Here is a 24,859-nt window from a genome sequence, read left to right on the forward strand (position 1 = left end):
CTTGGTTAGTAATAACTTTAAATCTTTTAATGAAAGGAACGAGGGAGGGAGGTGAATCTAATTAAGATACATTGTAAGCACATATATATCCCCCGAACAACTATTATATGCTAAAAATTGGAAAAAACAGAAGGCAATTGCAAACGAATGGTAATTGTTGTATTTAGATATGTAATATATTCTTTATTTTGATCCTAAAAAATCTTACGATATTATAACTAATAATTATAAAGTGTTTTCCTAGAAATGCAGCAGCTTTGAAAACAATTCTTTAGATGGAAAATATTTTTAAATTACCAACTTCAGGCTGTTTATTTAGGATTGATTTTGGTGTCTTGTTTGATAACCGTTACGGTAATCTCTGTGTTTTCTTTTCTTTCAGGTCACTTTACATTGGTGAAACTGACAATTGAAACTGCTATAGTTGATGGGCGAAATTTCTTCTAGACTTTTCATCATCCCAGTTTCATCCTAGTTGAAAATATTTCAATGCCATAAGAAATCTGTAGATTTGCACTTAGCTGCAGATGGACATTTCTTTGATAGTTTCTGTGATGGAGAGAACTGTGTTATAGCCTGGTCCAAGGACATTCCCATCTAATGCGCATCAACCACAGTGTGGGTGAGGAAGGTTCCAAAGAGAAGGAACAACCGTCAAGTTTGCAGACACCCTGAAACATGGAAGCAATGAAGCTTTAAAAGCACAGCCTTGGAGATACTCCATGAGTCTACTAGGCTTTCAGGCGAACTAGCACTTAAGACCTTACATAACAAAATGGACACTGGGGACACAGCTCTAGGACAAAAAGCTACCTCAAGGTCTGGAGAAACTGATAAAGCATCAGGTAGATGGAGACAGGAACAATCAGCTGTTATTAAGATGAGCACTTTTGGCAGTCAAGAAGGACAGCGGCCACCACAGATAGATTCTGAGCAAATTGGAAACACAGTATCAGCACAACTGTTTGGTTCTGGGAAGCTGGCCTCACCTAGTGAAGTGGTGCAGCAAGTCACAGAGAAGCAATACCTACCACACCGTCCAAGTCCTTACTCATGCCAACACTCACTCTCTTTCCCTCAGCACTCATTGCCACAGGGGGTCATGCACAGCAGCAAGCCACACCAGAGCCTAGAGGGCCCTCCCTGGCTTTTCCCTGGCCCTTTGCCATCAGTTGCCTCCGAGGACTTATTTCCTTTTCCTATACATAGTCACAGTAGTAGTTATCCTAGAAAAAAGATTTCAAGTCTGAACCCTGCTTATAGCCAATACTCCCAGAAAAGTATTGAACAGGCAGAAGATGCTCACAAGAAAGAGCACAAACCCAAAAAGCCTGGCAAGTACATTTGCCCTTACTGCAGCAGGGCTTGTGCCAAACCAAGCGTTCTGAAAAAACACATCAGGTCCCATACTGGTGAGCGGCCTTATCCATGTATACCTTGTGGTTTCTCTTTCAAGACAAAGAGCAATTTGTACAAGCACAGAAAGTCACACGCCCATGCAATTAAGGCAGGGTTGGCACCTTTCACGGAGTCAGCTGTGTCTAAATTGGACCTGGAGGCTGGTTTTATTGATGTAGAAGCAGAAATACATTCAGATGGTGAACAGAGTACGGACACAGATGAGGAAAGCTCCTTATTTGCTGAGGCTCCTGACAAAATGAGCCCTGGCCCACCCATCCCATTGGATATTGCCAGCCGAGGAAGCTACCATGGGTCCTTGGAAGAATCACTGGGAGGTCCAATGAAGGTGCCGATTTTGATTATCCCCAAATGTGGGATTCCACTACCTAACGAAAGCTCTCAGTACATTGGCTCTGATATGCTACCAAATCCATCTCTAATTACTAAAGCTGATGACTCTCACACAGTTAAACAGAAACTTGCACTAAGACTGTCAGAGAAAAAAGGACAGGATTCGGAACCATCTCTTAACCTTCTGAGCCCACATAGTAAAGGAAGCACTGATTCTGGTTACTTTTCTCGCTCAGAAAGTGCAGAGCAACAAATAAGCCCTCCCAACACAAATGCAAAGTCTTATGAAGAAATCATCTTTGGAAAATACTGTCGACTTAGTCCAAGAAATACACTCAGTGTTACACCCACGGGTCAGGAGCGTGTCACCATGGGGAGGAAGGGCATCATGGAACCATTACCTCATGTAAACACCAGGTTAGACGTCAAGATGTTTGAAGATCCTGTCTCACAGCTGATCCCAGGCAAGGGAGAAGTGGACCCCAGTCAAGCAAGCATGCTGAAGTCCCCTAAATTCAACAGCGAGTCCAGGCAATCTCCGGCTATTTCATCATCTGTCCGGAATGAAGGAAAACTTTACCCAACAAATTTCCCAGGCAGCAGCCCAGTTCTCTTAGAAGCTCCTGTAGACTCTTCACCCCTTATTAGAAGCAACTCAATGCCAACTTCTTCAGCAACTAATCTGAGTATTCCTCCGTCACTGAGGGGAAGTCATTCATTTGATGAGAGGATGACAGGGTCCGATGACGTGTTCTATCCAGGCACTGTAGGCATACCCCCTCAGCGCATGTTAAGAAGACAAGCAGCATTTGAGTTGCCATCGGTACAGGAGGGGCACATGGAGGCTGAGCACCCCGGCAGGATATCCAAGAGTCTCGGTGGCTCATCCTTGAAGGAAAAGAGATCAGTTCCAGGAGACAGGGTTGGGTATGACTATGATGTCTGCCGGAAACCCTATAAGAAGTGGGAAGACTCTGAAACACCAAAGCAAAGCTACAGAGACATTACTTGCGGAAGTTCTTTAAAACATGGAGGAGAATACTTTATGGACCCCTCAGCTCCATTGCAGGGAGTGCCAACCATGTTTGGAACTACATGTGAGAACAGAAAGCGCCGTAAGGAGAAGAGTGTAGGCGATGAGGAGGACACCCCTATGATTTGCAGCAGTGTTGTAAGCACTCCTTTGGGCATGATGGCTTCAGATTATGACCCCAAAGTGCAGATGCCGGAAGGAGGAAGGAGTGGTTTTGCCATGGCTGGACATGAGAACCCTTCTCATGGCCACTCTGAGCGCTTTGACATGGGTCGACCCCAACTGCAGTCTGGAAGTCCATCTCTTGGATCAGAGGAGTCAACTTCAGCCACTGATTCTGACAAGATGTCAGACCTGGGCAGGAAGCCTCCTGGAAATGTGATTTCTGTAATTCAACACACAAATTCACTCAGTCGACCCAATTCCTTTGAAAGATCTGAGTCAGCTGAACTCATGGCTTGTACACAGGATAAAGGCCTTTTGCCTTCTGAGATGTGTGACAGTGAGGTTTCAGAACCCCTGGTGAGCCCAGAGTGGGTGCCCCCGGGGGATAGTACAGAAACTGGGGGGAAACCATCCCCATCCCAGCAGGTGCAGCAGCAGTCCTATCACACTCAGCCCAGGCTGGTTCGCCAGCACAATATTCAGGTCCCTGAGATTCGAGTCACCGAGGAACCTGATAAACCAGAAAAGGAGAAAGAGGTCCAGAGTAAAGAGCCAGAAAAGCCTGTGGAGGAATTTCAGTGGCCCCAGAGAAGTGAGACCCTTTCCCAGCTCCCTGCTGAGAAGTTGCCACCCAAAAAGAAACGCTTGCGACTTGCAGATATGGAGCACTCTTCAGGGGAGTCGAGCTTTGAATCCACAGGCACTGGCCTCTCTCGCAGCCCCAGTCAAGAAAGCAATTTGTCCCACAGCTCCAGCTTTTCCATGTCTTTTGAAAGAGAAGAAACCATTAAGCTTACTGCACCTCCCAAACAGGATGAGTTTGGGAAGCATTCTGAATTTTTGACCGTCCCTGCTGGTTCATACTCACTGTCTGTTCCGGGCCACCACCACCAAAAAGAAATGCGACGCTGCTCCTCAGAGCAGATGCCTTGCCCTCACCCAACAGAAGTCCCAGAAATTCGGAGCAAGTCATTTGATTATGGGAATTTGTCCCATGCCCCTGTGGTGGGAGCATCAGCCTCGACATTATCACCTTCCCGGGAAAGGAAGAAGTGCTTTTTGGTGCGGCAGGCTTCCTTCAGTGGCTCCCCAGAAATTGCCCAGGGTGAAGCTGGTGTGGACCCAAGTGTCAAGCAGGAGCAGATGGAGCAATTGCATGCTGGCCTCAGGGCTGCATGGCACCATGGCCCATCTTCAGTGCTTCCTCTCCTTCCATCAGATGACCCGGGGAAGCAGGCAGTAGGTCCTTGCTCCCAGCTGAGCTCAGGGCCACTCCATCTGGCACAGCCACAGATCGTGCACATGGATAGTCAGGAATCTTTGAGAAATCCCTTGATACAACCAACGTCCTATATGACAAGCAAGCACTTATCTGAACAGCCACATTTGTTTCCACATCAAGAGACAATTCCATTCTCTCCAATCCAGAATGCCTTGTTTCAGTTTCAGTATCCTACTGTCTGTATGGTTCACTTACCAACACAGCAGCCCCCCTGGTGGCAGGCACATTTTCCCCATCCCTTTACTCCACACCCTCAGAAGAGCTATGGCAAGCCTTCTTTCCAGGCAGAAATTCATCCTAGCTATCCCTTAGAGCACGTTGCAGAACACACGGGAAAGAAATCTGCCGATTATACACACACAAAAGAGCAAACTTACCCATATTATTCAGGAACTTCAGGGCTACACTCAAAGAGCCTTCCTTCAAAGTTTCCATCAGAATCCAGCAGTAAATCCACTGAAACACCTTCTGAACAGCTTCTTCAAGAAGATTTTGCTTCGGCAAATGCTGGGACTTTGCAGTCCCTACCGGGAACAGTAGTTCCTGTTCGACTCCAGACCCATGTCCCATCCTATGGAAGTGTCATGTATACAAGCATTTCCCAGATACTTGGACAGAACAGCCCTGCAATTGTCATATGCAAAGTTGATGAGAATGTGACCCAAAGAACACTGGTAACCAATGCAGCCATGCAAGGGATAGGATTTAATATCGCCCAGGTGCTTGGGCAGCATGCAGGCTTGGAAAAATATCCTCTTTGGAAAGTACCTCAGACCCTACCCCTTGGCTTAGAATCCTCTATTCCCTTATGTTTACCTTCCACCTCGGACAGCGCTGCCTCCCTAGGAGGTAGCAAGCGGATGCTGTCTCCTGCCAGCAGCTTGGAGCTCTTCATGGAAACAAAGCAGCAGAAACGGGTCAAAGAAGAGAAGATGTATGGACAGATTGTTGAGGAGCTCAGTGCTGTGGAGCTCACCAACTCTGATCTTAAGAAGGGCCTCTCCCGCCCCCAGAAACCCCAGCTGGTTCGGCAAGGGTGTGCTTCTGAGCCAAAGGACGGCTTGCAGTCAAGGTCATCTTCCTTCTCCTCTCTGTCTCCCTCCTCATCTCAAGACCATCCATCTGCCAGTGGGCCCTCCAGGGAACCATTCCCGCCCAGCAGGGAGATGCTTTCTGGTTCCAGGGCGACCCCTTCTGGACTGAAGTCTAGTGGGCCTTCAGAAAGCAGAGAGTCCTCAGATGAATTGGACATTGATGAGACAACATCTGACATGAGCATGAGTCCTCAGAGTTCTTCACTGCCAACGGGAGACAGTCAGCAGGAAGAGGAAGGGAAGAGCCGGAAGCTGCCCGTTGGCATGCTGCTCCACATGGCCTCTGGCCCTGGTGGGAATGTGGCAAACTCCACACTTCTTTTCACAGATGTGGCAGATTTCCAACAGATTCTTCAGTTCCCTAGTCTTCGGACAACAACTACTGTGAGTTGGTGCTTCTTGAATTATACAAAACCCAATTTTGTGCAACAGGCCACCTTCAAATCCTCAGTTTATGCTTCATGGTGCATTAGTTCCTGTAACCCCAACCCATCAGGATTGAACACCAAGACCACGCTGGCTCTTCTGAGGTCTAAGCAAAAAATCACCGCAGAAATTTACACCTTGGCTGCTATGCACAGACCTGGAACTGGCAAGCTTACATCATCCAGTGCTTGGAAACAGTTTGCACAGGTAACAGACACTGTTTTAGGAAGCACTGTGTGTTGTGAAGCCAGTGCTGCACACACTACACAGTGAGGGACAGAAGGCCTAAAACACATTAGAAACATTAAGATGAGAATAGGGGGAGTCCCTGGGCAACACCTGCCTTACTCAGAGGCGGAAAAACCATTAGCCCTTTAGTTCTGAGGGTCCTGGGGAAAGTCCTAAAGAATGAAAATGTCTCTTCTACCCCAGTGCCATGAAACTCTCCCACTGGGACTAATTGCCACAGCTGCTTCTTTTCCCGTGTAACCTGTGTTAGTGACAGTGCAGATGTGAGGGGTTCAGGGAATTGTGAAGTAAAGGATATAAATCAGTGAGCAGATGCCGAAACAAAAGATAGGGAAGGAGGCGTGAAGGATGTCAGAACTCAAATTGGCAGAGGTCCCAGGACTTGTGCTCACTGACGTTACTTTTCAGTAAGTTTATATTCTATGTTTCTCTTTCAAAACAGACTTTTCCAAGTTATTGACTTGTTTGTTCCTATTTGAACAGTTAAAGTTATAAAATATTAAAAAGGGTTATTTTAGAATTTATGCTAAATTGATAATGAAATAGAGTATTTAAAAATAGTTTTTCACTTATTATTTTCCCTTGAATGATTTTTGAGACCACTTCCATAATGTAGATTGTCTTGCTTGCTACTTCAAAACAGAGAATGTGTCTTAAGTGTCTGTTAGAGTCGCACAAAGTAAATGTGTGTGGAGGTATGTATGTGTGATGTGTGTACACAAATATTGACTTTGTAGAAACTGTCATTTTTCTTGGGTTTTATCTGTATTTTATGTAATAAGCTTATGGCTTTTATCGTGGCTCTCAGGCTGATTTTCAGAGCTGATGGAAGACTGGGCTGTATGGGCTATTGTGTCTTGGAGAAAGCATCTGAAGTGATTCTCTCTTTTTGTCCTACAGGTGAAACCTGATGCATCCTTTTTATTTGGCAGTAAACTAGAAAGGAAACTAGTGGGAAATATCCTAAAGGAAAGAGGGAAAGGAGATATTCATGGAGATAAAGACATTGGATCTAAACAAACTGAGCCAATCCGAATTAAAATCTTTGAAGGAGGGTAAGCAAACATAAGTGCATTCGTAAAATGTTGGTTATAAGTCAGAGTAAATGGTCCTGATCTTCTGCCTGGAAAGAATAATGGAAAAATATCCAAAAAGGGCTTAAGTACATTCCTCTTCCAGTCATATAACCAAAGTCTGGCTAGTAATAGATAATGACTTCATGCCTTTTCTTTTAGGACTTGTCTTTAATGAAAATGTCCCTAATGTGTATGGTTCAAATCTCTGCTTTAAATTTTCACACCTCTAATTTAATAAGAAATCTGCTAAATTGTTAGACTTTAATGTCATTTAAGTTTGTTCATTCTGTGATATTTTTATGGGCATTTGAGTTATGGATGAGCATATTTATATGCTGTGCTCACAAAAGATGAAATCATGCCTAGTCATATATAATTATAGGAAGTCGCTAATTTCTTTGTTTTATTTTTTTACCAAAGCTGCAGACTTTCATGGAGGTTCACCAGTTTCATCCACATCCTCTTTCCTGTTTCAGGATCCAACTCAGGGTTCCACATTATGTTTAGGTGTTATCCCCTGTCTCCTCTAGTCTATAATAATTTCTTTGTACTTAAGAATTTTTTTAATGTTGAGTTGTGAGCCATTGAAACTCTATAATATGGTTCAACAATTTTGTTTAAAAAAGCTTTATACACTTAGGTATAACGTCTAGTTTTCTATTTTGATAAAAATGTATCCTTCAATCCAGTCCCATGTGAGGAAAAGTCTAGAGTAATGCTTTTAATTTGAAAAAATTTTAAAGTATATTAACCACATTTTTGGGATTATGATGTAATGAGCCTTATTTCTCCACCAGATTTATAATTTGCATATCTACCATTACATTTGAAGTACAAAACTATGTTATTTTCTTGACTATAAATTGTTGAATGGTTAGTGAGACAAAAATGATTTCTCACATAATTCTACCAGTTTGGAGTTGATTATTATAGCTGGTTCTCCCTTGATTTTTGCCCCATTTGGATGTTTAGTGTTTTCACCATTAAAACTACAGTTGTATGCATGCATGAAACTTGTCTGACATTATTTGATATTCCTTATCTTTTCACACAAATAAGAGAAATAGAGATTTCATCTTTCCTCAGAGACTGAGGGACCCCTTTGTCTGAATCAACATTCATACATTCAGCAGTCTTCTTCATAGCAGAGCACTTGTACCACTAGCTAAAGAAAACTTCACAGTTACTCTGTGCTTTGGGGACTCCATCATCATTAATGGAAGATGCAAGTCAAAAACCTTATGTGAACATTTTATTGCTGTTTGATAGTCCAAAAGGATTGTGCCCATATTTCATTTCCTTCTTCTTTCCCCATCCCAAGTTATGGGCTATGACCTAATCATTTCTCACTCTCTGAGCCAATTTCTACCTGGTGGTGACCAGGGATTCCTTCCAAACAGTGTCTTACCATCTCTTATTTTGTCAATTGTAAACTGATAACTTAAAAAAAAAGTATTACTGACAAGATGTTTAAGTGTATATGTTCCTTATATCATCTAACTAATAGGTTTAATAATTTAAATAAATCTTTTTATTATCATTTTTCAAAATCCATTAGATAGCCTATCAAGTAGATTCATGGGTCTGCAGAACTGCTATATAGTAAATGTTTTATTTGTACAGATTTTTCTAATACATAGCTAAATTTTATACAAAATTTTACTGTATTTCATTATGGAGGCAAGCTAATCAGTTAAGACACTGAAAATAAATTATATTATTTGAAGATAAAATGTATTTCTCATCACCTAGGATGATGTGCTACAATAAACTTAGAATACCCTTTCCTGAAGAAAATTGGCTTTCTCTAACATTGTTTGTTTTATTCTTAAGCAATTTCATCTAGTTAGGAGCAGAGAATAGGGAAATCAAATGATGAAAGTTATTCTGTGTCTTTAAGTCTTTTTCTTTTTTATTATAAAATGTAATGTGAGATAAAAGAGTAACCTTGAAGGACAAGATGAAGTTGAAATTTCTTGGAAAGGGGGAATATTTTAAAGGAGCAAAAGATATGTAAAACTAATTTTTCATATTTTGGACTCAACTCTTATTGGAATTATTACTGACCATAAAGTAGATAATGTTAAAATTAAGTAGCATTGATAGCAAAGTCGGTATATTAAAGAATGTGAATGGATTTTCCTCTTAAAAAATCCTTCAATAGCTCGGATGATTGCAGTTGAACTTGTTTTTGTTTCTGTTGATGAAATAGCTAGGACAAAATAGGGAAGTTTGAAATCCTGTTACAATGTAAAAAACTATAAAATCTAGGTCTGTTTAAGATTAAATGCCATGATTAAGGCATTTTTCCATGTCAGTTTTTCTTTGGAAATAATAAAGAGAACCCCCTGAACACAAAATCTTTCCATAATGACATTATACTCATAATTCTAACCTAAATCACAAGATTTAGGGGACAATGCTATTCACTGAATTAATCAGTAGAATTTCACTATACTTTATGATTCATCATTTATTGTATTGTAAACAAAGGAAATATTAGGAACTTCATTCATCTTTTCTGTTTGATTAAACTAGATGACTTCACATACCCTTTCAAACCTCTCTATGAAATCCTTCCAGAAATAAATGCAAATTTTATTAAAAATAGAATCTCTAGTTTTCATTATGCAACAGTACCTTCAAGAAGCCAGTTGAAATTCAGACTTCACATTAGTACAGATTCCTGGTCCCTGGGAAGAGCAGATCAAATCTGTAGACAACAGTTGGTGAGCTGAGCTCAGCCTGTGTTAAACTGGAAATTTCTGAGGCAGTTGCATGCCAGGATTGTAAAAATAAAGCAGAAACTCGCAATGAAGAATTCTAGTACCAGTTACACTTATTTTAGCAAATGTAGAGATGTGTGCACATGGACACTTTAGATGTAATGTTAGCACATTCGTGAAGCATGGTTATTCTAACATGTTGGTGTCCTTTTTGGATGTCCGTTGATTGGAGATTATACTAGAATCCAAAAATAGAAAGGGCTCGGTTCACATCTCTGGAGCTTTATATAAACCCACTGGAACATATATGCACTTAGACTATAAATTTACACTTAAGGCAGGCCAGTTCCATGCAGAATTTTGTCTGCAGTGCTGAATCTATCTAGTTCTTCCAGACATTTACTGCAAAAATTTCTCTGGCTTCATAGGAGTAAAGTTGAATAATTGTCTGTGAAAGACACTCATAAAAATTTGTCATGCAGTGGTTAGCTTTTGACTTGATAGGTAACATGCGAAGAGTATTTGAAACCATAACAGATTCCCCCTTTTTGAACAGGTATAAGTCAAATGAAGATTATGTATATGTCAGAGGACGTGGCCGTGGAAAGTATATTTGTGAAGAATGTGGGATTCGCTGTAAGAAGCCAAGCATGCTGAAAAAACACATCCGCACTCACACAGATGTTCGGCCTTATGTATGCAAGTTATGCAACTTCGCCTTCAAAACGAAAGGTACAAGTCTGAATTTTTTTGAGACGAAAGGTACTTTTCTTATGGATACTTAGGATTCTGAATACTATTTTGTAACTTGCTTTCACCATCGGTAAGATGGCTTGGGTAGACATGGTGACTCACCTGTCACCTCCCAACTACTTGGGAGGCAATGATAGGAGGATTGCAGTTTGGTGCTAGCCCTGGCAAGTAAATTATGAGACCTAGTCTCAAAGATCAGGTCATGTCTGTAATCCCAGGTATGTGAGAGGCTATAGATCCTATAGGAGGATCTTGGTCCCAGGCTGGTTCTGGCAAAAAGCATGAGCCCCTATCTGAAAAACAAAGCAAAAAGAACTGGGTGTAGCTCAGGTAGCAGAATACTTGCCTAGCTTTGTTCAAACTTCACTACCACCAAAGCCAAACCAAAAGAAACAACCAAACAAAAATCCCTTAAAACCAAAAACAGTAAGATGGTTTTGTTTGTGAAAAAATAACTCCATGAAATGTATTTTCTCCCTCATGTCAGAGATCAAAGGATGTATATAAGACTGTACGGCTCCTTTTCAACTAATTAAGAGCTACAGGCCAGGCTAGTTGTCTCCAAAGGAAGTGGCTAAGAATTGCCTGGATAGCTATTACTTCATGTTGGAAATGTGTGGTCTAAATAATATTTGCACCAGTATTGAAACTCTACAGGGAAACAATCCATGCAGCAGCGATAGAAAAGCAAGTGCCCGTGGTCAGTTTCAAGATTATAAATTATGTAGCGATTCACAGACTCCCAGGTGGGCCCCTCCATCCACAGTTGCATTAATTATGAATAGAAATTTGATCGCTTCTCTTCTGAGTATTTATCAGCACAGAGACAATTCCTTGCTCTCAGACCACAACTGTTAATCTTCTAGAACTAGGACTTGCCTTGAAGTGACATTGTCATTTTTTTTAATCTGTTTTTAGCAGACTGATTTATACAAAAGTATTTTACTCTAGAAGGTTGCTTCAGTTATATTTCTGTCATTTTATAAATCATGAAAATTTTCACAAGTCCAGTGTTCCAAAATGTGGACTGGGGTGCATTCGAGGTTGTTTGACTTTTGTGTAAAAAAATGTGTTTTACATCATATTTAGTGAATCCTGTAGATACCCACTAGCCAATGTCTTACATTTAAATTTGCATATCAAGTCACCTACTCCAATAGCCATCAAGAAAAATAAATTCCAATAAAATAATGTGATAGAGAAGTGTATCCCTATTTTCTCATATAGCCAAAAATCCTTAATTGTTTTATTGGTTTGACAGAAGTACAACTATGTAGCGTCTTCACCTATGTGTTGCTTCTTTATTAGAAAGGTATTTATGTGATCAGTATGCCTCATTTGAAGCCAAAAAAAGGGAAAGAGCATTTTCATTTGCACTTCAAAAGATATAAAGGTCCATTAATTACCATCCACCTTTGCACAAGCAAAGCTTTTTTTAAAAAAATTAGTGTATATTGCACAAAAGAGTTTTACCCTGATATTTCACACATGGTTGTATTGTACATTAACCACATTAACCACCCCCCCATTGCTCTCCCTTTTCTCCATCCCTCACCCCCCATTTTTCAACAGCTTTCAGTGGGTTTCCTTATGCTATTTTCATACACATACACAATGTATTTTCATATTATTTGCCTTCCTGTTGTTGTAGGACTGTTTTTGGGGAAGGGGCAGAGAGGAGAAGAGGAGAAAGGGATAGAGAGAAAAACAATTAAGCCTTTTACATAGAACTTTTCTGAGAGATTCTCAAAGCAATAAGAAAACAAAAACTTTTATTTTAAGACACTGCAATTCACCAGTCATTACAAATGACATGTCTTCACTGCACATATCAGTTTGCTGTGGATACAGTTGTGTGAAAACTACATGAAGAAATGACACATTTCTAAATATTTTTAAAAATCAAATTAAATCTGGCTCTGAAACATCATCCTGGAGTTTTAGCAAGAAATAATTTACTTTTAGAGTTTCCTTGTGACTCTTTGATTAGGTACATATGTCTCAGAATCTTAGGGCCAGAAAAGCACCCTGGGAATCCCTGCCTGTTTCCATCTCTGGTGCCTGTTTTCCAAGCCCAACTTGTCTTCTCCGAACACAGATGTAGTAAGTGTAGTGCCTGGGTAGAACCTTGCCTGTGCCATTCCCTGCCCACTCTCCTTCCATCTCCCTTCCCTAGTTCACTACTTCAGAAACTCATGACTTCTACAGAAAAAAGCCAAGGTGGAATCATTTCCAATCCCAATTTCTAGCTACAAATTTGTTTGAAAAGGGAAACTAAAGCCCTACTACTTCTTTGGAATGGATACAGAGAAAAATACAGGAGAAAAAGCATGGATTGAAATCTGAATACAGTCATCCTTCTGTACCTATGGGGGATTGGTCCAGGACCAAAACCCAAGGATGCTCAAAGCCTTTATATAAAAAGTTATAGTATTTGCATATAACTTATCTATATCCTTGTGTATTCTTTAAATAATTTCTAGATTACTTGTAACCTAATACAATGTAAATTGTTGTTCTATTATATTTTTAAGTAAAGGTGACAATAGATCTGTACATACTCAGTATAGACAATGTTTTTGGCAGTACTAGGGTTTGAACTCAGGGCATTCACCTGCTGGACAGGCGCTGTACCACTTGAGCCACCCCACCGGGTTTTTTGCATTGGTCGTTTTTGAGACAGGGTCTCACTTTATGCCTAGGCCAACCTGGACTGTGATCCTATTTGTGCTTCCCCATATGGCTGGAATGGCAGGCATACACATCGTCTCCCAGCTATTGGTTGAAATGGAGTTTCAAGAACTTTTTTGCTGGGGATGGCTATGAATGGTCCTCCCAATCTCTGCCTCCTCAGTAGGATTTCAGGCTTGAGCCACCAGCACCTGGCCTTTTCAAATAGTTTTATGCTCAGTGGTTGAACTCACAGATGCAGAACCCATAGATACAGAGTAAATTATCTTGCCACAGTTAGCTTACATGCCTATAATCATACCCAGTGTACTTGCACCCTGACTGAAGCAGGTGATTTCCATTATTTTATGGGAATTTCATAATTAACACATTTAAGTTAATGTCTATAAAGTTTGTTGGCTCTTTAAAAATTATAGATATATTTTTTGACAACAGCAATGGGAACCTGGAAATACTTCTACTTGAAAATGTTAGCATAATATATAAAATTCATAAATATACTAGTAGTAAGTTAATAATAAAATAATACGTGAAAAGTATTAAAGAATAGCATCTCAGTTTAGAATTGTGGCTTATGTATTACTTCAGTAGTAAGCTAGATCTCCCTTCAGTAGGGACAGACTGAGTTTCCACCTCAATTTCAGGGGTCCTAATCTTAAAAATAAAGCATTTGTTGATTCATTGCTAAATCATTACCAAAGGACACAGATAATAATTTGACCATTTTCATCCAGGTGGATGTGAAGACTCTTTACAACTGAATTGGTTGTAGGTCTTGTTTGATAAATTATATGCATATATAGGAAATAAGTTTCAAGATAAATAAAAAGGGAATATTGCTGTACCAGAATTCAGAATTTTTGGAACTGCTGTCTCAAAGTTTGCTAACATATGCCTGACAGAGAGATGCTCAATAATGAGAATAATGCTCCCTATAAGCAGGTAGCTAAGTATTGGTATGGATCTTTGAATGAATTTACAAGGTTGGCTTTCTTGTTAGTTTGTGTTGTTTCTGTTCGGACCTTGAGGATCCTTGGAGGTTAATCTCTGTCTGATCAATCCCCAAACCTCTGGGACCCATGGGCTTGTCGAGGACATTTCATTCCGAAAGTTTACTGAGGTGTGTGACCCAGCCCGTGTTGCCTTGTGAAGTTATGGGAGGCTGGCCTTTTTGAAAATATTAGATCCCTTTTGGTGTAGGAAAAGCTGAGATTGCCAGTCCTGCTACTCTTGAAATGAGGTGACCTTTAGACTTCCACACTTCTTCTCTGATAAAGAAAACCTGCAATTGGGCCAAAGCTCTCAGAAATCAGAGAGATCTTCTTAAAGTTGAATAAAGGCATCGTAGATACAGACAAACCCATGTTATCCCAAATTAGTTCATTTCATATTGCATTTTGGAGCAATCATCACATTTTGGTAACCCATTAATTTCTCTCCCTTTTTTGGCTGTGTTTTTCAGGAAACCTGACAAAGCATATGAAATCTAAAGCACATATGAAAAAATGCCTAGAGTTGGGAGTCTCAATGACATCGGTGGACGATACCGAAACCGAGGAAGCAGGTATCTCACGATTCAGTTCACTGACTTCTTCACTATGCATGTTGAGCTTTGCAGCTCAGTGGCAAAATAAGGTCAGCTATTTGTAAAAACTGATAGCATTTCTTTTTATTAAATACTCAATATGAAAAATAAATCTGACACATTGAATTGCTTGAAAGCTACTGAGGAGAAACAAGAGCATTTCAGTGTAACTCTAGAGGTAAAAAGGCCCTTACTACGAAAATAGTTTTATCTAGAATTCAAAGGATATATAATTGTACTTGATTTGTGACAGGGATTTAAATGTTATGAAGCTTTTTGGGAAATTTGAAACACATTTTAATGTGTTATTATTCCTACTAATTTTCCTATTATTCCTACTACAAGATTTTCTTGTAGAAAAAGTCCATCATTAACTTCAATAGATAGACTGGGGATCGGCAAACCTCCTGAGATACACCACTGTACAGAGCTTGTACCTAAACCTGGAGAAACAGGTTTTTGCTTTACTTTTTCCTCTGGCATCAGTCAGTAACAACATTATCCATACCCATTTGTTGAGGATTTTCTATTAGTGGAGGGGTGTCTGAGATAAAAGTTTATACTGTGGAGTCCTTACTATAGGGTGAGGATGAAACCAAATAGATTCATAAAAACAGTAGAACCAATTCGGAGTCAAGTGAAGCACCCAGTAAGAGCTATAGGAGTTCAGAGGCATGACTGTCTTTGGAGGCTTATGGGTTGAGGAAAGTTTTTGAAAAGAGATGGGACCTAAACAATCCCCTTGACATTTGATCTTGATCTCTGTTATCTTTGTTCAATTGTTTCAGAAAATATGGAAGATTTGCACAAAGTGGCTGAAAAGCATAGTATGTCCAGCATTTCAACTGACCATCAGTTCTCAGATGCCGAGGAATCTGATGGCGAAGATGGAGACGATAATGATGATGATGAAGAAGACGATGATGACTTTGATGACCAGGGAGATTTAACACCAAAAACAAGATCAAGAAGCACCAGTCCTCAGCCTCCAAGATTCTCTTCCTTGCCTGTGAATGTTGGTACTGTACCCCATGGGGTTCCTTCAGATGGTTCCTTGGGGCATTCTTCCTTGATCAGCTATTTGGTTACTTTGCCAAGTATTCAGGTTACTCAGCTCATGACACCCAGTGACTCCTGTGAAGACACCCAGATGACAGAATACCAGAGGCTATTCCAGAGCAAAAGTACAGACTCAGAACCAGACAAAGATAGGTTGGACATACCCAGCTGCATGGACGAGGAAGTCCTGCTGTCTTCAGAGCCCAGCTCTTCCCCAAGGGACTTCTCCCCCTCAAGTCACCGTTCCTCACCTGGATATGATTCTTCACCCTGTCGAGATAATTCACCAAAGAGGTATCTGATTCCTAAAGGAGATTTGTCACCCAGAAGACATTTATCACCTCGAAGGGATCTGTCACCCTTGAGACATCTGTCACCAAGAAAGGAAGCTGCATTGAGGAGAGAGATGTCCCAAAGGGATGTTTCACCAAGAAGGCATTTGTCCCCTAGGAGGCCAATGTCTCCTGGGAAAGACATCACAACAAGAAGAGACCTCTCTCCCAGAAGAGAGAGAAGATATATGACCACCATAAGAGCACCATCTCCCAGAAGGGCTTTATATCATAACCCACCATTATCCATGGGGCAGTATTTGCATGCAGAGCCAATTGTATTGGGGCCTCCTGTAAGTACAACTCGCTTCCTCTTTCTGTATAAGCTGCACACACTGGAGCTGCCTGATAACACACTACTGTGGCATTTGTTGTACCATGGGTGTCTCTCATAGGGAGGAGTGAACTTGGTTACTGAAAATAGCAGGAAGACATTTTGATTGCATGCTGTGGTCAGTAGTGTAGCTGTGGCATTACTCCAAGTATGGTATTGCATCAGAATGGTAGAGCACTTCCAGCTGGGGACAGGTGAGGTCTTCTGAAGGCTTTCAACACTTAACTAATTATAGACATGAGCTGAAACCTTTACAAGAATGAAAATGGTGAAACTTTGGGGATGACATGACTGTGCAGATAGAAACTCAGAGGGACATCAGGCATCAACGACATATACTTTTCGCCAGGCAAGTGAAACTTTCCAAACATTTTTCAAAATGAAATTATTAGGCTCAAGTGGTAGACTGCCTGCCTAGCAAGCACAAGACAGACCCTAAGTTCAGTCCCTAGTACCTCAGGAAAAATAAAAAAAGTGCTCATTGATAGTATCTTTAAAATTAAATTTTAAAATAGATATATCTGTAAAAATACACTTATCCTGGGTGAGTGAACATGTACAACTGGTCAGGGCCTGGAGAAAAGAGTATGGCACACTCAGAATGTTTATAAATCAAAGGCATGAATGTTTCTGTTTGTCTTGTCATTACCACCTGGTTCACTTGCTAAGAGGGAGCACAGGCCATGAGGATGGGCAGTCAGGGGAACTAGGAGAGAATGTTTAGCGATTTCTAGCTCGTGCCTTCTTTTTAAGTTAAAGTGACAGAAGTAGTCATCACAGATTACACAGTTTAATGCAAATCTTTAACAACAACAAAAAGGCCCCTGTTTTGCCTTGCTCCATGGCACAGCAGACCATGGTATCTCTTGCCATTGGTGTAGGATTTTTAAAAGTAAGTAAGACAGATACTTTGCACAGACAGAGGCATGGTACCATTGCAGTTTGCTTTAATGTGTTTTTGGTTTCCTGGTCTTTATTCCTTCTTGGATTCTCTTTGGTCTGGATTCTGTAGCAGCTGCATCCTTTCTAGCCATATGAAGCACTACCCACTCCCAGTTCCCCGCCCTGGTGGTCACTTTCCTCCCTCCCATCTTCTACCACCCTGAATCACCCTGAATCATAAGCTGAGGTTATCCTTTTCAAACTTTAGGAAAGTTCCCTGCTGCATTCTGCTTCCTACCTGCAACACCCTCTTCAAAAGCCTGGTACCATCTTCATCTAGATCTGTAAATTCTGCAGAGACATGCACAGCCATCTGGACATAATTCATTTGCCAGGCTAATAAATTAGCAAGCTAAGAAAAAGAATTATATTTCTGCAGGGTTTTGCATCTTGGCAAAAGTAGAAAGGCAGGACCTTCTGAAGTGAATACTACTGCAGCCTGAGTAGAGAACAATGACTCCCTCCCATTGCCTGATAGCAGGTCTGCAGTGAGTGTCATATGCTCCCAATGATAGAGACACAGTAATGCTGGCAGAGTACATTACAGCAACCTTGTCTCCCTGTAACACTTGTTCTTGCATTGACCAGCTAGGTTGAGACTGGTCTGTTTGAGGTTGTGGAGGATATTTAGTCAACTTCATATTAAAAGCAAAGCCATTAGTGCAAACAGGCTGTTGTTATAATTTTTTATACCACAATCAGCTTGGGCAGAGGAATTGAAGGAGTAGGCTAAAGGAATTCATATAATTTTTGGATTTATGTTTAAAATGTTTCTATTAAAAAGAGATTAGTTTTATTTGTTGTGAGTTTGTACCAGGTATTTTTGTTCCATTTTATTATTGTTTTTAAAATACTAGTTCACCTGTATATTTAATAGAGTTGTTAAGTCTTTCCATTGATGAAGCCTTTGGTTTCTTACCATTTAATACTCTTTTGAAAATATCACCTGTTGCTTAATTCTCATGATATGAAGGAATAGACCTGAGAATTCTCCACCAAGCAGGGTCAGTGGTCCCAAGCAGTTCTCATACTATGCTTTGAGGGGCTGAGGAGGATTTTCATCTTTCTGCAGTATGTGAACAAGACCTGACAGTGCTCAAAGAGGTATTTCTCCTGATTGCTGTCATATAAAGGCTTCACCCTTTCTAATAATGTATAAAAATATCAAACTGGAATAATACCAAAAAAAAATCCCTTCTCTTCTGTTAAAACTTTGATTGGCAATACCTTGCCTTTTTGCTTAAAATTGATAGAGTGTTCACAGGTGTGAAGGGAGCATGGAACCCAGTGTGAGACACTTATTTTCTAGTTTAGTCTGGATGTAGGGTCCAGAGAACCAATTTAGAGACAGTATGTGTCATTAGGATTCCTACCACTCAGCCATTTCTGCCCTAATAGCCTCTGGTAAGTTTTAACTTTAAGATAGAATTAATTCATTCATTTAGGAAATATTTTTGAGGACTTACTCTGTGTGGCTTAAATATGAGAGTAAAATAATGTTACAGTTTCTGCTCTTTTTTTTTTTCAAGTACATTTCTGTTTCCATCTTCAAAGTTTTGGTAGTAAAAAAAAAGAAAAAGGAAAAAGACAATGAAAGATGACTCTGGGTTTTCACTATGTAGGGTAGATGAACATCGTGTTGTGAAGCAGTCAACATTTAATCTCCCGTCATTTTAGGCAAATCACTTCCCTTCTTGGCCATAGTTTATGTGTTTAAGGTAGCCAGGGAGGTGGGCTGTGCAGATTTCTGTTCCTGCAAGTATACAACATTAATATACAAGGAATGCAGCAAACTGGTAGCCTTCTGCTGTTAACACCTTCAAGACAGAACTGGTTTCAAGCTAAGGATACCTCTGCATTTGTTAGTCCCCAACCAGTGACTAAGCGCAGATCATTTGCCTCTGTCCTGATCTTTGCATGCAGTACTGCCCTGCTCCTGGCTAACCTGCAAGGAAGTCTTGCTCTCCCACTTCCTTCTCAGGCTTCCAGAGGCCCTCCTGAGACTGCTGGAAAGATGGTCAGGGTAAAATATCTGATATATGGGATACACACATAAAGATGTGTGTAATACATGTATGTGATATGTAAGTATACATATATATGCACATACACTTAGCATAATCTGTAGTTAAATTCAGTATTCATTTTTCCACAGTAAGGTTTTTCTTACTAAGATTTAAATAAGATGGGAGTGTGTCCGCAACATTACAATAGACCCAAAGTACAAAGCAGTAGGATCACAAATGGAATGAAAACTAAAATAGAAAATATTTTTCCGGAGTTTATTTGGAGGCTAAAGGAGAGTTAGACAGAAAGAGAGGGGACGTGGGAAATGCCTGGCAGCAGGTAGAATAAAGAAGGTGGCTAAGAAGTAGAACTTTTGCTTGTACGCTTACTTCAGTGGTTGTCGTGTCATTTCTGATCAGCAAAGATCTGAATTTGAAACATCTACAATTAACACAAGATTTTATTGGATATAGAGCATGTTGAGTGTATTCTAGTATTAGAGGACAATTCAGCACTCACTTTGTGAGCCTGGAATTGGGGATCTCAGGTAACTTCCTGCAGTGGCACATGGCTCCCATTGGCCTCTGACAGTCCGTTCCTCGGCTCCTGCACGTGTCTGCTTTCTGATGAGGTATATGCAATGGATACCATGAAATGGCAGCCAGAAGTAAAATGGAAAAATAACTACCCTATATTTTATTTTAAACTTGAAATCTATAACTGTGATAATCCTTATCTTCAAGGATTGTTATTGTAGGCATTACACTCTTCTACCTTAACTGGTGTATGATGGAGACATGCCCTTTTCTAAACTAGAAGAAATACAAGAGAGATTTTGTGTGTATGTAGCACTTACATGACTCTTCCTAGTAGTCTAAAATTCCCACCTTTCCTAGCTTATGAAGTCCTGGTGATTACAAGGTTGGAGATTACATCATTTTAACTTCCAGGATAAATCATTTATTTGTAGCTTGAATAAGGTGAAGCCCAAATGCCAGCACTGCACAGACAATGTATAATTTATAGCTCCTGAGCTGGTCTCAAATCTGAACAGAACTGGGTGAATCCTCAAAGGTTTAGAGCATCACTTGAATTTTAGAACTGAAATGTCCTTGAAATCAGTTAGAGCTTTTTTTTGTCTTTCTCCTGTATTACTATAATACTTGAGAAGTTTTTACCTATCTTAATTTCTCAAAACAAACAATGGGGTCCCTTTTAATCACAATACATTAATAGAATGATCACAGTACTTAAAATCTAATAATTTCATTAAAACCTGATAATCTGACAATCTGAGTTGTATGCTGCTGCAGAAAAGAAGTTCTTCATTTTCATAACTGAGACTATGAAATCTGGAATTCTGATCCCAGATTTTAAGCATCCTTAATTCATGAATTACCAAGAAGATTTTCAGGTGAAAATTAAAATGTCTACAGAAGAATTAAGACACAATCATCTTTGGTTCCCAGCTATTAAGTTGACTATAAATGTTAACTGTTCAAAGTATATACATTCAACTACTTGGATTGATAGTATCCTTACTATAAAAAACCTGCCATTGATGTAGGATTCAAATAGCTTTGATTTGTGATTGGGGGAAGAACCTTGTCTTCTGCATAGGACATTCCTCCAGCAGGAATTTACTCCTTTAGACTAATGTTTTGCATACTAGTGGTGCTAGACTGTATTTTCTGGACAACTTTCTCATTCTTTTGTGAGAATAAAAAAATTTTTTTTCTCGTGGTACCGGGGTTTGAACTCAGGTCTTCCAGCCTGCTAAGCAAATGCTCTACCACTTGAGCCATAACTCCAGCCGTTTTTGTGCTGGTTGTTTTGGAGATAAAGTCTCACTTTTTGCCCAGGCTAATCTGGACTTTGATCCTCTTGTTTATCTTTCTCCCCTGAACCCCCATCGCTGGGATTGACAGGTGTGTGTCACCATGGCCAGTTTGGTGGAGATGGGGTCTCTCCAACTTTTTGCCTGAAACCACAATTCTCCCAATTTCAACCCCTAGAATATCTAGGGTTATAGGCATTAGCCACTGTCTCCTAGGGCTGGAAACCTTTTTTAAAACAAAAACAAAAAACAAAAAAACAGCCAATTTCAGTCTCGTCACTATTTAATTGTTTCTCTGTTATGAAGCAAACGGAGTTGACATATTGTCTCTCTACCTAGTGGAAAATACACTGCTTTGTCACTTTTCACAAAATCCCTTTCCACAGGGAGACGCCTTCATTCAAGGATTAGAAAAGATAATTAGGGAATCTCTTGTGTTTTGAGAAGTGAGAAGGTGCTGAAGGATTAAGGAGCGACCATGCCTAGGCTCCTGAATTGAGTTAGTGAGAATGACATAGCTTGACTTTGGCTAGAGAGAGCAGTTGGATCTGAATTGTGTGCCCTTTTGTTTTCCTGTGCAGAATTTAAGAAGAGGATTACCTCAGGTTCCTTACTTCAGTCTCTATGGAGACCAAGAAGGTGCTTATGAACATCAAGGCTCCAGCCTTTTCCCTGAGGGTCCCACTGACCATGTCTTCAGTCATCTTCCACTCCACTCTCAGCAGCAAGTGCGAGCTCCTATCCCCATGGTGCCAGTTGGTGGGATCCAAATGGTTCACTCCATGCCTCCGGCCCTTTCCGGTTTACATCCTCCACCCACATTGCCTCTGCCAGTGGAGGGCTCCGAGGAGCAGAAGGGAGCCCTAGGGGAGTCCTTTGCCAAGGACTCCTATGCCCTTTCCAGGCCTCGGGAGAAGCGAGCCCCTCTCCTTCTGCCAGCCTCGGGTCCACCCAGCACTCCCTCCTCTCCTCGGCTATTGATGAAACAGAGCACTGCAGAAGACAGCCTAAACGCAACAGAGAGAGAACAGGAGGAAAATATACAGACTTGTACAAAAGCCATTGCCTCTCTCCGGATTGCCACAGAAGAGGCAGCTCTGCTGGGGGCCGATCAGCCAGCCCGGGTTCCGGAACCCCCCCAGAAACCCTTGGAAAGTGCACATGTTAGCATTAGACACTTTAGTGGGCCTGAGCCAGGTCAGCCCTGCACCTCAGCCACCCACCCTGACTTACATGATGGTGAAAAGGACAACTTTGGTACATCACAGACTGCATTGGCTCACTCCACATTTTACAGCCAGAGTTGTGTGGATGAGAAACAGTCAGACTTTCATAGGAACAAGGAATTATCTTCAAGCACAGAGGAAGGCAATGACCCTTCGTCAGAAAAGAATCATCTACATTGATCTAAGATGCATGGAGACATTCATTTCCACATTTCCCCCTTTTTTGTTTTGGTTTTTCTAGGAATAGAGGTAATCAAGTTTATAGCATGCCTGTCCTAAGTTACAGTAGTTTGCTATTATATATACTTTTGTTATTTCAAAAGAATTAGGTAAATTAACAAGTCATCATGAGCCTGACCAAAACAAAATTTGAAATTAACCTATTGGGTCTGGTACTTTTAAAATTGTACAGATGTTTGTGCCTTTTCTTTACTTTGCTTATATTCTTATAAGCATTTTTTAGCAGTAATTTGTACATATTTTAGAATTTGTGTATCTGCTTTGTAATAAATGTAATTTCTTTCCTTTTTTGGACACTTGGATCTAAATGATGTAAAGCAAAACAGCATCAATATATATGTGAGGTTGCACTAAAACATATTTTTATATGATAAAAACTGAACAGCTTTTATGTACAGCTCTGATTCTGTAATACTAATATTTATTTACTTTGTTTCATAAATTGTACATTTTTTCTTAATGTTGTGGATTGCTTTTCTATGTGAAGCATGGGATTTACTGTTGCGTAACTAGAACAAAAATGTACATTGTAAACAAGATATTTAAACTAGAGTATCTTATTCTGCACTTATGCATTAGTTACAAAAAAAGATAAAGGATGTATCAGTCAGTTCCTAACTTGTAAATTTTTTTGTCTCGTTTGCTGGATTGACTATAACTTAAGTGCTGATTGTGATTTTAAACTGATAGTACCGTAAAGCATTAAAGTAAACAATGTGCTATTGTGAGTTTTTTCAATATTATTAAAAGTATTTGGTCTTATGTGAACATGTTGATCTATATACTCATCTAAAAATATGGGAAACATTCCACCCATGTAAATATGTACAAGTGCATCACTGGTACAATTTATGTAACTCAGTTGGACACTAGGTTGCTACAGACCTATGCTAGGGTGTCTTTAAAAATTAAAGTGACAAAGCACATGAGACTGTGTAGTGCTTGGATATCGGCCGGCCCGGTGGCTTGGCAGGCAGTGCTGTGCGCTGCCAGTGAAGAAGACCTGGGCTTAGAGATCTTGGTTCTTGCTGCACAGGATGGCGACTGGAACTAAGGCTACACGGAGGAGTCAGGCTTGAACTCTGAGGGTTGGGTGTGGAAGTGGGGAAGGGGGATGGAGACCTGCTCCCCAGCTCTTCCCATCAGCCTGTCAACAGGATAACAGGGTTAACATCAGTATTAGGGGAAGTCACTTTACCCTTTTGTATGGGGGAAGAGTGTCACACTCCTGGCTGTCTCAGGGGAAATGGAGAAGTTTTCAAGAGAAGCTTTTGGGAAGATGAGGTCTTTTGTATATAACATTCAGAACGGCTTTTGATTATAGTGTTGAAGATGGGAAGAGCTTTTGTAGGTCCAGAAGAGCGGAGTACAGGGAGGGGTACAGCAACATGTGCACACGCACGCACACGTGTGCACACACACACAATTTGGGTTATCTTTGTGCTATATAGTGGATTATAATTCTGTGAAACCAAGTTTGTATATTGAATTACATTAAGGAGTGTTCTTTCAAAAGAGAAATAAATACACAATTACATGCTTGAGGTGTCTAATTCTTATGTGTTGCTTGACATTTTAATTTCCCAATTTTGATACTACCAATACACTATCTGTCCTTTTCATTTCTACGTTCTGCCCATCCTGGGGCATGCTGGCTACAAATGCTTTTAATATGTGGCAAGACAGTTAATTGGCTTCTACTGATCATCTGATTAGAACAGAGAGTGGTCACTACCCTGTGGGTCCTTGAAACGGATTCATCCAAATGTAAGCCTAGGCGTGTGCAGCATGCACTGTTATCTGAAAAGAGTGAGGAATAAAGCAAGTTACCATTTTCCCTTCTGCCGCCCTGTCAGTATGCATACATGTCTGAATTTCCACTGGGAAAAGATCTTTATTTTTGCTAAAGTACCTGAAGTCAAAAACTGACTGAATCAAATCATAGGATGTCCACAAATCACAGGGTTATCATTATAAGGAACATACCCTTTTAGTAATAAAAGCAGAGCTCATTAAAGGTCAAAAGTCTTTCAGTATTTCCAATATAAAA

At 40.4% G+C, this 24,859-nt stretch overlaps 1 protein-coding gene across 30 annotated transcripts in view; it reads left to right on the forward strand.

Moving 5' to 3' along the window:
* Positions 1 to 24,351, forward strand: part of Hivep2 (HIVEP zinc finger 2) — a 185,088-nt gene extending 160,737 nt beyond the window's left edge. For all 30 annotated transcript variants that reach the window (XM_074073084.1, XM_074073151.1, XM_074073158.1 and 27 more), the window contains 6 exons: positions 383 to 5,959; positions 6,902 to 7,056; positions 10,360 to 10,535; positions 14,710 to 14,811; positions 15,621 to 16,516; positions 21,925 to 24,351. In XM_074073084.1, coding sequence (XP_073929185.1) covers positions 776 to 5,959; positions 6,902 to 7,056; positions 10,360 to 10,535; positions 14,710 to 14,811; positions 15,621 to 16,516; positions 21,925 to 22,749 — 7,338 coding nt within the window. In that variant the 5' untranslated portion in view covers positions 383 to 775 and the 3' untranslated portion in view covers positions 22,750 to 24,351. The remainder of the gene's footprint in view (positions 1 to 382; positions 5,960 to 6,901; positions 7,057 to 10,359; positions 10,536 to 14,709; positions 14,812 to 15,620; positions 16,517 to 21,924) is intronic.
* Positions 24,352 to 24,859: the final 508 nt, after the last annotated feature.

This window comes from Castor canadensis, chromosome 1 (genome assembly GCF_047511655.1).
Source record: "Castor canadensis chromosome 1, mCasCan1.hap1v2, whole genome shotgun sequence".
Lineage (NCBI taxonomy): Eukaryota > Metazoa > Chordata > Mammalia > Rodentia > Castoridae > Castor > Castor canadensis.